Source organism: Podarcis pityusensis (genome assembly GCF_964106645.2).
Source record: "Podarcis pityusensis genome assembly, chromosome: 12".
Lineage (NCBI taxonomy): Eukaryota > Metazoa > Chordata > Lepidosauria > Squamata > Lacertidae > Podarcis > Podarcis pityusensis.
In genome coordinates, this window is record NC_138037.1 from 15,038,913 (window position 1) to 15,054,841 (window position 15,929).

The 15,929-nt window shown below is 39.8% G+C and overlaps 1 protein-coding gene across 2 annotated transcripts in view; it reads left to right on the forward strand.

Moving 5' to 3' along the window:
- The first annotated feature begins 3,059 nt into the window (after positions 1-3,059).
- WDR37 (WD repeat domain 37) overlaps positions 3,060-15,929 on the forward strand; it is a 41,861-nt gene continuing 28,991 nt past the window's right edge. The window contains exons 1-6 of one of the 2 annotated variants that reach the window (XM_080975589.1): positions 3,060-3,080; positions 6,401-6,578; positions 7,376-7,472; positions 8,785-8,880; positions 9,033-9,097; positions 10,569-10,652. In XM_080975589.1, coding sequence (XP_080831715.1) covers positions 6,441-6,578; positions 7,376-7,472; positions 8,785-8,880; positions 9,033-9,097; positions 10,569-10,652 — 480 coding nt within the window. In that variant the 5' untranslated portion in view covers positions 3,060-3,080; positions 6,401-6,440. The remainder of the gene's footprint in view (positions 3,081-6,400; positions 6,579-7,375; positions 7,473-8,784; positions 8,881-9,032; positions 9,098-10,568; positions 10,653-15,929) is intronic. The other variant, XM_080975590.1, reaches the window with a different exon arrangement.

Consider the following 15,929-nt stretch of genomic DNA (forward strand, 5'->3'; position numbering starts at 1 on the left):
CATTGTAGAATATTTTATATCACGTAGGTACCCTTTAGCCATCCTCAGGTTATTCCACCTAAGTCTGGGGGCGTCACGGGAAAAAATGGCTAGACATATTTTATTAGGTTGAAAAATCAAGGATTGCCTATTCCTTTGGGGCAGTGGCGGCCTGCATCTTGAGCTCTTAAGGTGAGATTTCTGGTCAGGTTGTCTCTTTAAGGCACTTACAAGCTGCACAGGAGATTGATGCAAATTAGATAGCTCAGTTGAGGAAGGTAGATGAGCCAGAAGGGCCCATGAAAGTTTATTCAATGACAAAGAAATCCCCTCCAATTCCTTGAAAATGAAGCTTAAAGTCCTGATTACCAGTTGTATTTGATCAGGTACTAATTCATGGGCCAGGACTAAATTCCTGGGTCCTGCTTTACTGCGCTTGGTTGGCAGGCCTGCTGAGTCACATGCCGCACTACTTTTGCAGGATACAGATCCTTCTGTAACTCTGCAGGTGGCGAGATTCCTGAATGCGGTTATCTCACACACAAAAACCACCAAAAACAACAACATCAAAAACTAATCGGACAGTTTTGAAGAGAGTGCATGTCGGATCTCGTCTTCAGTTTTCCTTTTTCTGGGATCTGTCCCTTGGAGCTCTCCGGGCCCCAAGCTGTTATCTGGCTCTGCTCAATGACCCACCCCTGCATCATGGTGTTCACCTTCTGGTGCCGAATATATCGGTCTTTATGCCTCTGTGCTTTTATGTTTGTACATACTTTATGGGCTAATAGCCGTAAATAAATAAATAAATAAATAAATAAATAAATATATCTCTCCTACCTTCTATGGGATGATTTGTTAGGATGTGAATAACTTAAGGCAAGTCATTTTTCTGCTGTGGACCTGATTTATCACTGTTGCAAAATTTTTTGCTTGGGGCATTTAAGGGAGCATTGTTTGCAACTTAGCAAACTAGTTCTTATATACTCAAGTGTGATGTTACCTTTGCCATAATGCCGTTTTGAGTTGGACTCATCAGTTGCTGCCTCATTATGTTAGCAAATAGCTTTGAAAATACCATTTGTGCAACACCAGTTCAAATGAATATAGTTCATATGTGTAGTCAAACCTTTATCTGACTTCCTCATGCAAAACAGTTGCAACACATGAAGGGGACATTAAAAAACACAATCAAGTTCATCCACAGTGGTTTACAGAAACCAGGCCTATGTTAGGTGACCTGATAGTTTCATATGTTGCCATGGGAAGGCTACAATTGCAGCTTTTGGCCTATGAATTCGAGAGTACTCCCAACAGAAATTGAGAAATATAGGTGTCACGCCAATTAATGCACAGTTGACTTGTGTGGGACTGCATATCTGCGTGGCACTGGGAAATACATACATACGTATCAGGAAATGGGGGAAAGTCCTCAGGGCTTGTAAGGAGACCCTCCTTGGAGCCAGAAGAGGATGTCATTGAGGGCACAGAAAGCCCCCAAAAGACCAGAGGCACAGCAAGGCTTTGTTTAGGCTGCTCAGCCTCTACACCTAACAGCTGAAGCGCACATCTTCCAACCAGCCCCAGAGCTTCAACTGTAGATATTTCGGTCTGGATTGAAGAGAGGCGGAGAGCAGGAAAAAACGCGTGTTTAGAGGGTGTTCCCCCTTTTGTGATTTTCACTTAGGTGCGCAGGGATGTTTGTATAGATTCCTGCATATTCCTGTCTGTTTACAATGTATTATTATAGTTAACATTTACTTGTTGTCTTGAATCATCTGATTATGTTCTTTTGACACTGTATTTTGATCAGTATGGCCTAGCTAGTGGTGTGCTGAGAGATCCCATGTATCCAGTTCACACTATGCTTACCTGCAAGTGAATGTGCATACTTGGATTACAACTACATCCGTACTTGTGTATTTATCCTCACAGGTCTGTAATCAAGTGAGGTGGGGCTGGGTACATCCACATTGTGTGTGTCCCTGTGCTCTGCTATGGCCCTTCTCTGGTTCGCACCCATCTGTCGAGAGACTATGGAGTGCATCTCCAGGGGTGAAGTCAAACTGCTGCATTAGCAGCAGCAAATTGACCTCCCTGGGGAAGAAGCCTGGGCAGTGAGTATGGAGGTCTTGGACTTCCCAGATGGCAAGACCCCCTGGCCCTTGCTGATGTGATCCAAAGGAAAGTCGAGCAATACGTTCGGCACCAGCTTGGCTGCAGGAGTTGTGGGAAGGAAGCATACAAGATGCCACCCAACTGCTTTAGGAACTGCACTCCAGATGTGGGCAGGATTTGCTCCTTAGCATTTTCTTCTACCAAAGATATCTCCCAAGGCAGCAGGGGTTTGGGATCAGAGTTTTGCTTCTCCTAGATGGGCTACCTTTCTTGGCTGACGAGCTCTACCAACCCCTCACTTTCCTTTATCTAGAGCTTGTGCAGAAGCTGCCTTCTTGACCATCAGACCCACTATTGGTCTTGTCCACTCAATTTACTAGAGCCTGTCTTTGCATGCAGGTACTATTTCCTTCATAGTACTATCCATACATTGGGGGCATGTCTGCAGTGGGACAACTTGCCAAATGTGTGTTGCTTGTCTCCATGAGCCGTAACCCTGAATGCTCATTATGGGGCTAGCCAGTGTGCATTTGGAAAGCTGTCCTGCTGCTGCCATGCCCCTAATGTGGATAGCATTGGGGAGGGGGCATAGCAGGGCACCACTCATCTCTCATGGGAGGCTGAACACCTGAATAAGGCTTTACTCTAAAACAATTCCACTGATACCAAATCTCATTGAAAAAAATGGAATATGCTTTCAAGAAGTAGGATTATGATGGTGCAGTAAGCGTACCTGTCAGCTCATACTGAAGGTAAACTGCAACATCTGAACTTTGGATTTTTTCATTTCTCACTAATGTTCTCATTGTGGCCCTTAACATGCATGATAGCAGGAAGATTAAAGTATAGGTGGTAGTTTTGCATGCTTCAGCAATAATTGACTTAAAATGTGAAAGTCTTTTTGACTAATTTTTGTATTGTTTCACTAATCAATATTTAATATGGTTTTCATAGGATATTTAACATGACACTGATATACTGGACAGGTAATTTCCATTATTTTGAAAACCTAATTTAATAGGGTGAATCCAGGTAACTGCCAGCAATGATCCCCTCTTGTGGCTGCAATCCTATACTCATTTATCTGGGAGTACATCCCATTGAACTCAATGAGATTTACTTCTGTGTAAACATGTATAGGATTGTGCTGTGTATCTCCATGTATCATACTGTTTTGCTAAGGACTTGTTCAGTTAATTCCATTTCTTACATTAAATTTGTAAGATTTTTGTGGTGAAAGGGCAATTGATCTTGACATAAATCACCTTTCCAACTTAAGTGATTTGCTACCAAAGCTTAAAGGATAATATTCCCCCCCCCCCCTTTTAAGGTTCAGTAATCTCTCTTTAAAAGCTAAAGGCTGTTCGGTCTTTTGGATAGTTTTACAGTACAATGCTATATATATCTTCTTGGAAGTAAGCCCCATTGAGTTCATTGGGGATTACTTTCATGTATGTTAGCATTGGATTGCAGCCTTAAAGTACACTTGGAGCTGCAGCACATGATTTTTTTCCTACGCTGGCTTCGTGATGTGTCTGTTAATAATGATAAATATACTCTGTTGTCACATACAGTGGTGTACATGTTTATTGCACACAACAGTGGTTGGTGTAGGAGAAATATCACGTGTCAGTGGGCCCTTGAATCCTGCTTGTTAATTTCTCCCTTTTCCCGTCTTCTGTGCGTGTGTGTGTGTGTGTGTGTGTGTGTGTTTGCTTGCTGCCTCCTCAGCTTTAGGTATAACTTCTTGCAAGATCTGGAGGAGGGCTTGCATTTAAGCATGTCTTTTTCCTGAATAATGCATGAATTTTGCAGTCATTCTGGTGCATGAAGATGTGCAAAGGATCATTAGTATAATGAAATGCAGAATGATGATGTCCAACTGACTAAGCTGTTAACATTTTATGAGCAAATAACTTCTCTAGTTCTAAAATTGTATTTCCCCCCCTCAAAGCTTTTGACGGTGCTTTATTATGTTTGTCCTTCTCTTCCAGTTTTTGAAGGTTTTTAGTTTTGTCTAAATTGCACTGGAAACTGCATTGGGCAAGGGCCTGACTTTAACCTGTGTTTTGTTTAGCACCTTGTAGATGTAGGTGCATGATTTAGAATAAATATGAATAAATATTAAAATGATTTCTTCCTACTCTCCAAATTTGATTTGTATCACTTGAATTGTGGCTCTTCCTTTCTTGTTGGAAATGATAAAAAAGGGCCTGTATCTAAACAGCTGCTTGTTTTCCTGATGCTGTGAAAAATGGCTTAAATAAAGTGTTCATTTTGCAGAACGTTTTGACCATGATTAAAAGGGAAGGTTAAATTGCACCATCAGATTAAAATACATTATTTAAGTTCAGCTGTTCTATGAGTGTAGTAGATCTTTTAGCCAGAGCTAGCACAAAGATGAGGAAAATCTAAGTCCCCTTGGGTCTGCTTTGAGCTTAAGAATTTTAATAATGACTAGTGGAGGGAAATTATCACTAACAGGTTGACCTTTTGGAGACATCTTCCAAACCGCTGATACCATTTCTGTTGGTTGCTAATCACAAGAAAAGTACATGTGAAAAGGGTGCTTAGCTTGTAGGAAAGGCTGTTTCAGACGAATGCTCCTTTCTCATATCCATGTACCAAAACATACAGTATCCTCAGCCTTAATTAGTAAGTCTAATTCAACAGAGTCACGTAGTATTTTTCTGTGTTAATTTCAAGTATTATTTACACTACATTGCCTTGCAGTTTGCAAAACATGCATTTTTCTTGGCTGTAGATTTCATAACCTAGATTTTTCAAACCCCAACAGTCTTCTAGTTGTTAGATGTATATAACAGTTCTCGTTCCTAGTTTGAGAGTTCGTGTATTGTCAAACCTCCCTACATCAGGGATTTCCACACAGTTGTTTAAAATGCTGCTCAAACTTCTTTGCTTAACTTTATTGCTTTCTTCTTTGTTCTGCAAGTTCCTGGGTCTCTTTCCTGGGCTGTCATTATTGTTTCAGAATTCTTTTTCGGGTGGGGGAAATGAATGTTGCCTTCTGAGTTGATAGTCTTTTAACCTTGGATTCAAAGTAACAATTAGCCATTGTTCTGTTATTGAAGCTAAAAACTCACATGTTAAGATTAGAGCTGGCACCAGTTAAAGAAAATTTAATTGATTAACTATGAGCTATAATTGTTTAAAATTGTATACAAATAGAATTATAATTCTGAACAGTATTATTTGTCTTTAGATTATTGACACTTGAATAAGACACCATTTTAGAAGAGGCATTCTTTCCCATGGGGGAGAGGAGGAATACCTCTGTTAAAGTGTTGTCTGCCTCCCATTGTTATGTAAGTCCTTGTACTAGAACAAATTCTGCTGTCAGATGAACAGTGGCCATCTTCTTAACTGAAAGGTTTTTAATTGATAAAATGCTTCAGCTCTTGTTAAAATGGAATTTGAGGAGGGGAGGAAATGGAAAACGTTTCTTTCTTAATAGATTCATATTAACTGTCAAAAGATTTGGATACAGTGGAGTTTCTTGGACACTGTTCCCTAAATGAAGCACAACTTGATATTCTTATGGGAGCAGTATGGTTCATGCATGGGCAAGTATGGTTGAAGTGTACTGTCAGGTAATTTAAACACAGTTCAGATGACTTTTGAAATGCATAGTAGTGATTTTCAAATAGAGCAAAATGTTAAAAAAAGATACATTTGCAAATCTGTTTTAATATTCTTCAAAGCATTGAATGTTAAATGAATTAACTTTTTAAAGAATTTAATTTGATTATAGCACAATCTTTGCGTAAGGCGTTTTATGAAAGAACAAGTTCAGAACAAGTTAGTAAACTGTTGCAAAATTTTACCAAATATTCTACTAAATATTACCTGACACCACCCTTCAAACATCATCTTCCTTTACTTACAGCTGGGTTTATGACTTTGCATGCATTTCATTGAAGTCCAGTAGGTGTTTGATTGTTTGCTGGAAGCATTTTGGAATTCTCACTGGGTTTGCATTTCGAAGGCACTTAGTAGGCCTCTAGCCTAGAGGATGATTTTTTTTATTTATACAGTGGCTTTTTAGCTAACAATTAATGGCAGAGAATGTGGTCGCAATTCTCCTGCTTTCATATATCTTCAGCATTATTTTTTAAATAGAATCAGAATTAAATAATCTTAACTAAAAGCAGCTCTTTTTCCTCAGACAAAAACAAAATATCCCTTCCCTAAAAATGATTTAAGAATTTTGCAGGCTTAAATTTTTCCATTACAATTATTTCTTCTAAGACTAAGGCAAATTCTAATACTTAACACTTGATTTTAGTTTATCTTAGGAACTTCTGGGAAGTTATTTTTTTGAAGTAATGCCCACAGAAAGTGGAAGTTGTGCCACTGCTCGCCAAGCCAAGCAGAAACGCAAATCTCACAGTCTTTCTATACGAAGAACAAACAGTTCTGAACAGGAGCGGTCAGGATTGCAGAGAGAGATGTTGGAAGGCCAGGTAAATTTGGCTGGAGTTTGTGTGTATTTGTTAGTTTATATTTGTTTGTTTAAATTCTCTACTTAATCCTATTAAGGCAAGTTACAATAGCTTGATAACATTCTATTGAGCAGCAAGACTAATTCCATATAATTCCAAAAAACAAAAGATATTTTTTTCAAAAACAAAACAAAACTTGCCAAGGCAGCATGGGGGGTTTCCATACTGTGAGGAATGATGAAATGTAAAAGCCTATAACTCCTAGTTTAAAACTTGGGAATGCCTAAGCATTCAGTCCTTCACCTCATTTATCCTCAACTTATCATCCTTTTATGAATGTTCAGGTGAAACAAGGGGTGTATACACTCAAAGCCGCCTCATTGGTCTTCACTGCTGAACAGGGAATCAAGGCTGTGCCTTGGCTCAGACAGTTGTTTATGGTGTCGTCATTATTGAGGCACCCACCATTCCATGCTACTTGGTTTATGACTGAATCATGGTCAATTGTTATTGAGAGTCCCTTGACCCTTCACAGTAGTTTTTGGGGTGGGGAGCTGGGGAAACTGAAAGAATTGGCAAAATAGCGCTCACTTCATCTAGCAGAGTGTTCTGTGACTCACTAATAGTCCCCCCCCCCCCCAAATCAACATGACAGTGGAGATCGAAGTATGATTTAAATTTGAACTCTTCTTTGGTATAATGGAAAAATTATTTCAGGATAGATTTTGGAGTAAAATTACAGAATTGGCATTGTGTCAAAAATGCACTAAGGCAATATAAAGCACTCCAATAATTTTTAATATTTTTATTCTTTCAAGGATTCTAAACTGCCATCATCTGTAAGAAATACACTCCTGGAACTTTTTGGCCAAATAGAAAGAGAGTTTGAAAACCTCTACATTGAAAATCTTGAATGTGAGTTGATCTTTATATAATGTATTGGAAAAATATTTGAAAAGTTGAAATAAAGGGCATGGAAAATATACCAGATGCATTATATTTCAGCTAATTATTCTGGTCCCCTGCCCCCATACATGATTGTGAATTAACAGCTTAGTAACAACTCTGAATGGACGCTTACATTTCCCAAGTTACATATCCACGTATCACACGTGTTTGAGGTCCTAGCACTTGCATTGTCTAATTCCTCTTAACTTGATCCATACAGTCTGTCATGTTCAGTATGCACGGGTGTGTGTGTGTGTGTGTGTGTGTGTGTGTATATATATATATATATATGAAACAGAGCATTTGGATGTCTGATATGGCTTCCTGTTTAATTCTTTATTTAACTAAGTAACAGCTATGCTTCAGTATTTTTAAGCCACAGCAGTTTGATCATAAGGCAGCATAAAAATGTAACTATGCATAGCAAGGAATAATATGTTTGCCATATAAGCCCTCTACAGAATATGTGGGAGGGGAGGCAGCAGAACTGCCTGCTTTACCCCCACCTCCATCCTTGAGTTCATCTCCACCCCTGCTGACTTCATCTCCAGACCTTTGCACATTGAACACAAATCCTGAAAGGGGAAATTTACATGTTCTTGGCTGAATGTACATAGGCTCTCCTTTTCAACTCCCCCATTCTTTTTGTGATGGAGTTCTTGATGTCTGGAGGGGATGTTGAGGACAGAGCCAGTGTGGGGGGCTAACTTCCATGGGTTCTTGGAATTTGTGAAGAATTATAATTCTCCATTATTATCATTACTTGTGTTTATTGATTCAAGATTGCTGTGCCAGATATCTAGACTGGATGCTCTCTCTTTTTAAACTTGGCAAAAATATGTTAAGCTCTAATGCTGGGTTCATTGTCTTCCAATCTGGAGTGGAATTACATGCAGGAACAAGCTCTTTGGCAAGCGGTGACTTGGTGATTGTGGAAGAGAGATAGCGGTCTTTCCTTCCTGAATTTTTATTTGCATTTATTAATGGCTCTTTTGCATCAGAGTTATTCCCATTGGAACTGTAGTTTTGAAGCAACTTACTCATGGCAAAGCCTGCTGTGAAATTATGTCTGAATCTGATGGCTGCTGGTTTAAGATTATGCTTACTACTTGTGGTATACAGATAAACCGCAGATGCAAAAAGCCCTTTTGGTAGATGGAAACTGGAGACTACTAGGCTGCACAGTTGAGACCTCGGAAATAGGGAATGTGTGATAATTTAAAAGTTGTGATTGAATGCCTATTATCTTCATTAACATTGATTTTTATGCTACTGCTAGTACGTAGAGAGATTGATACACTTAATGAACGCTTAGCAGCTGAAGGCCAAACCATTGATGGAGCTGAACTGAGCAAGGGACAGCTGAAAACAAAAGGTAAGAAGAAGGTGGACAAGTACACCTCTCTTAGTTGGCTTTTCATAACTTAAGTTGGTGATTTGTTGGATGGATGTTATCACAAATGTTCAAATAAAATTATGAAACAGCCTTTAAAAACTCACTCCCTTTAAAATTATTTGTCTTAACAGCCAGTCATAGTACCAGTCAGCTGTCTCAGAAATTAAAGACTACTTACAAGGCATCTACTAGCAAGGTATGAAACACACTGAACCTTTTATTTCCCTGCAATATTTACTTGCTAGCCTAAATTTGGCAGTTTTCTGTTAAGTACTTTCTATTTGTAGATATGCTTAGTGAAGGCTAGCAAAATCGTTGGCGTCTGTTTTGCACTCCTCTGAATTGTTGCTTCAAAATAATGTAATGAATGCATCGTAAAGGAAAGGAAAGGTTTGCAGCAAGGGAGAGCTGTGACAGGGTTTTAAAAAAACCTGTTAATAGAAGATAGAAACTAATAGCATTTTGATTGTGAGGAATTCTGTAGGAATAAAATGTTGTTAATTTAAATAGATGTTACATCCATTTCCCCCATGAATTTTACTAATTCATGGACATCATTTCTGTTGTGGCCTCGTTCAAAATGAGATGAACTGGATGCATCTTCTGATTGCAGTTACCAGTGACCTGATCAATACTTCGATCAATAGTGTGTTCTTGCCTCATGGAAGTATTACTCAGAAAGTCACATACAAACCTTTCATGCTGTTATCTTCCACAGGGCTTTCAAAATATATTGCTTTTTAGGTTCAAATGTAAACTTTTGGTGTCTGCTGTGAACAGAGTTAAATAAATATTATAAATTTCTATGGTGGCAGTGTCAAATATAGGATCAGACACATCACACTTACCCAGTGTTGATCATTAAATTACATTGGGTTTGCTAACTGCCCCATTTACTTATTTTGCTTTCTGGCTGGTTTCCGGAACAACTAAGATCAAGACCACTTTCCTACCTCATGTGTTTTTTTCTGCATAAACACAGTTTGGAGTTGGTCAGCCTTTCTTCTTTCTAGGAAACTCAGAAAGCTGTTGCAATCCATCAGGGCTTGTAGCTTATACTCCCATCTCCACTGCTGAGTCTATGCTGAATGTTGCCCAAACTATCGCTACTTAGAGAGGTGACCATACTGGGAATTAGAAAAGGACTTTGATTTCAAATTTGTAGGCCCTACACCCCAATTTGGACTGGGTCAGGAAAGAGCTGAAGAAAGTGTGTGGAACACTCTTCAGTACAGAATATTTCAGGGTAGTTTTTTTTTAGCTTACTTTTGATTGCACTTTTTAATGCCCGCTTATTAGGCAAATACAGTCAATAGATTAAAAAGCTGGCAATCGATCAGATGTAATTTGAAAGTGCAAACCTATGAGAAAATGCCGAGATGCTTAAATTTGATAATGAATTGTGTTTAGTGTTCATTTTCAGTTTAATTTTCATTTTTATTTGTCTTTCTACATAGTTCGCAATGTCAGTATGAATGTTGTGGGATGTAAATATCTCCTCCATTTTGCATCAATGTATTATTAATCTATTAAATACGAACAGCAGTTCACTTTCTTAAATAGTCATTAAAATAAAGACATTTACTATTAAGTGTGTGTGTGTGTTATAAATTGTTTTTCTCTTAAAGAAAGTGCTGAATACTTATCTCTTCTTACTTGCTATGTAGCGTTCAAATTCTTTCCCAGGCAAATCAGGTGGACCTCGCAACTTCAACGTGGGAAGCTGGGAAATATGGGGTGGAGACTCCTGGGTAACTGCTTTGCTTCCCAGTGTGCTAGTATGCATGCCCAGCTAAACAGTAGTGAGCGGTGGAACATGCAGAATGCCATCTTAACCAGTTTTCTTCTATGGATATCATATCTGTCAACTGTGCCCTCTTGGAGGACCTTGTGCCACCCATCCTTAACAATTTCTTGCTTTTGCTTTTGGATACTAATTGATGAGGTCAGAATCTGAAAACCAAAAGCAGCTTTCCCCTCATCACATTCCTTTGCTACATTTGATGAAGGTGTTAGCACCAGTCTGGATTAATACAGACTGATGAGTTCATCCCAGTTAAAACAAACTAGGACATTACTTTCTTTATTAAACTGAATAAATTCGGTATAATTCTCCACACTGCTTTTCTTGGTTTTTAGGGGTTTTGAAGCCAGTGGGTAGGTGGGGAGCTTATCAAGTGTACCTAGGATTCAGCATATGCCGTATTGCAGAGAACAAGTAGCAAAAAGACTGGTGTTTATTTTCTTATGAAGATGCTGCAGAAAATCTTGGGCTACTTAGTAAAGGACTAATTCAGGACTGCTGCAGCTGGAACTAAAATCAAGCAAAGTTCAAAACCTCACAATAGCTCATATGCAATGTATTAAGCAGCGAGAATAACATTAACGAATGGAAAATTATAAAAGATATAGTCTTTTCCTTGGACATTCCTTTAAGAAGATTTTGTCTTTTAATGACTGGGAAGTTTATTTAAGCAAATGTGTACCCTACTCTTTTTTGTGTGATAGCAACACAGAAAATGCATTGACTACAATTGTGTAATCGAGTCCTCACTTCATAAGCCAGGACATGCAGCAGCTTAGTTCATTTGCAAGCACCCCTTCTGCTCCTGCATCATTTGAGTGGGGGGTAGAAAAGCCCAAGAAAGCGCAGTTAACTAGTTCAGTGTTGACTTTTGCATCCTGGCTTGTTTGGAAGCCACAAGCCATAGTTCCCAGCTTGCACGTAATGGGAACTTGCAGTGTTCTGGTTTCCTTCCCTGCTGGTGTGAAGGAAGAAGCCAAGGGGCTGCATGTGCGTATATAAGGTTTAGGCATTTTCTGGCTTAATAAGCCATGCCTTAATTACATAAGCTGGACATTGAGTGAAACTTGTTTCTAGGTAACACTCACATCATAATAGATTCTTCTTGCCCTAACATGCCAGGTGGTAGAATCTGCATTAGATTGTTTCTGTTCTAGGCATTATCTCAACAGTTCATGGGGTTTCTATCCTGTCAGTGATGCAGAACTTTTCTCTGGAAGCAATCTCACCAGTGCTGGCAAAAGGGACCTTAATCTCAAATACAATCTGCAAAACATGGGGGCGGGGGATTTTATTTTATTTTTTTCTGCTCAAGGGCTGCATAGCCCTGCAAGCAAACACTCTGGGAGCTGCTTGCCTAAAGCAGATGGGGCTGAAGTAAAAAGTAGATGCTTCAACCGATACCTGTGCAGGCAGTTACAGACCCCATAATGCAGTGGAAAGGGAGATATATTAATCCACAGTACAGTGATGGGCAGGAAGGATTAAATCACATTCTCGGCTCGTTGCCACAATGGGGATAACAGGGGAAAGGTATGCCAGCCAAAGACGCTTATGGCAGCTGTGGGACTAGGATGAGTTGGTTCCCCCTTCGCAAGCACTGCTGATTGCTACTGAAGATCCCATAAGAGCCGCAACTAGAACTGCTCTTCACCTAATATTCCACATGATTCATTATTTTATTTTGCTCCCACCGCTATAGATGCCACCTCTGCCATAATCGGGATGGCTCAACCATTCCCTCTCTTGTCCCATCTGTCTGCATGAGAACCAAGCCCATTACTAGCTGGCAGGCAGCTATAGTACATCCCATGCTACTAAACTGGAAGCCTGCCTAGCAACTAACTAACTAGCACTTCATAGAAGGTGCTCACATGTGCTGTGGCCTTGGGCCAGTTCTGCAGTGCTTGGGAGCGATATGTCCTGCTCCACTGACACCTGGGTGGGGCATACAGCAGCATAAGTAGTAAGAAATGATTGCTAATCAATACGCTGGGTGGTCTGGGAGAAGGAAACGGACATCTATGCTTGGAACGTGATTGCCATGCATAACAGACATGGAAACAAATGGGAATACATGCTCCTACTGAGGCTAGCAGCCGTTAGAACAACTGCTGGTGGCATGTGCTACTGAGTAGCAGGGTAGGTTTGCAGGAAAGCAAAGGGCAGGATCCTCAGACAAGGAGTATCAATTGGAGATAGACCCTACTCATTATATGAGGATCTGCAGTCATCCCAATACTGTACCAGGTTTTTGTTTCTTTCTTTTGGTTGTACTTCATTTTAATGGATCACATTTGAAAATAAATTGCCTTTCTAGCTTAGCATACCTTCCATATCTGTAACAGATTTGTAGAATTCTGTAGAGTAGGGCAGGAGGACTCTCCCAACTGAAATAAAGCAGCCGAAAAGGCAGGAAGAAATAATGTAAATGTCCCCCCTCCCCCCCAAAAAATAACACGCTATGAGGTTATATGTATGCTTGAGTCCTTTTGCTTCTTAGAATTCAAAAGCGTTAGAATATTTAGTTTCCTCAGAAGTTTAAATAACTTAAGAAATCTTCCCATAGTTCATTTCCTTCTGTGAGGTGAGGTGGGTTCAAGAGCCTAGTTGGACTCTTCCCCACTTCTTATTTAACAGTTGAGAGGTATCGGAGTCCTGTTGCTGTAATTCTACTGTTCCACTTCTCATGCGTAACTCCATTTTGTTTGAAGACATTTATTAAGTCTGACAACTGCATTTTAATACTGCCTTGAAAATTTTATGATTAATTCCACACTATGGTTCAAGTACTAATCTTTACCTAGTTCTGCAAGAATTAACCTGTTTCCTTTTCAATGCATCCATAGTAATTATTGCTTCTACTTGCTTTGAAACAATTCTGCTCATTAACCACTTAATTATGATTCCATCTAGGTCTCATTTCATCATTATAAAGATTAATAAAGAGGAAAAAAAATGGAATACTTTCACTACCCATAGCATTGCAATCTTCTTCTAGTCCTTCCTGTTTTCTTTCCCCCCTGAATTTAATTTAGTATATGGTTAGAACATCTTTTTCTTTTGTTTTTTAATCACTGAACAAACCTGGGGTCTTATTTGTAATAACAGAATTGGAAATAATTGACCCCCCCCCCGGTTTGCTTACAAGATGGTACATGTTGCATCCAGGATTTTGGCTTAACTAGACTCTGATTACCAAATACTTTATATAACTACTTGTAATTTTAAGACTGCTTCTGGGGTTCTTATTTTTTTTTAATTAAAAGTTTAATATAGTAGCCTCCCATCATGCATTTTAATTCTCTTGATGATTTTAATAATCTGAAATAGTTCAGAAGGCATATATACATAATATATAGTATATATACTTACCTGATGGTAGGTTCCATTGAACTCTGGCTTAGACATGGATAGAACTGGCTGCACTGCAAATTTCCTGTTGGGGAAAATACATGAGTGTAGCAATAAACAAACCTATGCTCAGAAGGGAGCTCACCTCTTTGAATATATTAGATCCTCAGCAAGGAGTCCAACTTTCCAAGTATACTGGAATAACTCACATGTTTTGAAACACTTGCTTGTCATGTTTTCTTTCTGTTTGAAAACAGCTCTTAGAAATGCACCTAAAAACATTGACCTAGTTTGTATGTAATGCTAAGCTAAACCATGGTTTAGCACAACCGTGGAGGCTTCTTTTAAATATAGAAGATCCCAGAATGGTTCAGATAAACTCCCCCCCCCCCAATAAAACAGAACTAGATCAAACAACCCGCACAAAAACCAGTCTAATAATAAGAACACATCCAAGCAGGTTAAATAATTCATAGGGGAGCCTATACAGCATATAGTTGAAGCTATGTATATGATGCTCTTTGCTGCACTGTTGCTAGAAGCCGCTGTGCAGGTGTTGTGTCCACATGTGTGAATGAGAAAAGGAGGTAGGCTGCACCAGGTGAGGTGCTTCCCTTCTTAGCTTCCCTCTCCACTTCTCTCAGTGGTCTGACAGTGCAGTCAGCCCGCCTACCTACTTTCCATTGGAAGCAAGTGCCCACTCTTGCCCGTCAATTGTGCTCCTTCTCCCAGCTAAATCCTGCACTGCTCAGGCTGTATCCAGTTCTGGGAGCAACATTTTAAGGAGGGCACTGCCCAGGGAAGGAAGATCAGGATGGTGAGAGGTCAGGAAACCCAAGTCCTATGAAATACTTTCCAGTTTAAAGCACTGGGTATGTTTCCTCCCGAAATCTGACATCTTGAGTAGATATTGCTACTTATTTTGGAAAACCAAGCCATCAGCACTGCTTCCTATCCCTGCTTTGCAGCAGGTGTAGTTTGTTGGTAGGGAATATTAGAAGTATTATTGTAACATAAACCAACCTTTTTAGACCTCGGAGACTTCAATCGGCATCATGGGATTTTCATTTAGGCTTTTATCTTCTGCCAGGAGTACTGAACACCCTTATAACTTTTCGCAGAATCATTAGTTTTAATGAGCATGGGTGCAAAAGTAGGATCTGTAAGTACACCTCGCCATCAAACCCCAGCGTGCTATCCTTCACATCTCCTCTGCCACAGCCCCTTCATCAGCACCCCATTCACCCCTAACTCTGCTCCATATAAGTTCCCTTCCCCGTATGTCACTGAGGACCTCCCAAAGTCCTCTTGCTTGTCAAAGCAGCTGCCACTCCCTAACCCATTCTGTCAGTCACATCCTTGTCCAGGTCTTCTCCCTAACCCATTCCTCTCCCCCTTAGCTGCAAACACAACCAGACCTGCACATTTGACACACACCACACTTCTTGAAGCCTGCTCTGTGGGTTTAAATTAACTCTAGGGGAGTCTGATGCTGTGCTATGCAGGAGCAGCCATTGGTGGACCAGCCTTTGTATCTTGGGGGCATTGCTTCCTGACCCTGAATTATGGTTCAGCAACTCCTGTGAAAAGTGGTTGGGGAGCTGCAGGCCATGCTAGGAACCTTTTAAAAGGGTATGACAAAGTCCCTAGGCCTCTGGTCCAATACATATTTCTGTACTTTTCTTTCTGTCTCCTGTGGCTTCTTCTACCTTTGACCTGAACTCCCAGCATTTACCAAAATCAAGACACATAATTATGCGTTTAAGCACATAGCTCTTTCTTTGATACAAATAGTACCAAAAATTCTCTGCCCACAGGTTGGGGGTGGGTGGGGTGGTGAACTATTATTTCCTTTTTTCCTCTTCACTGT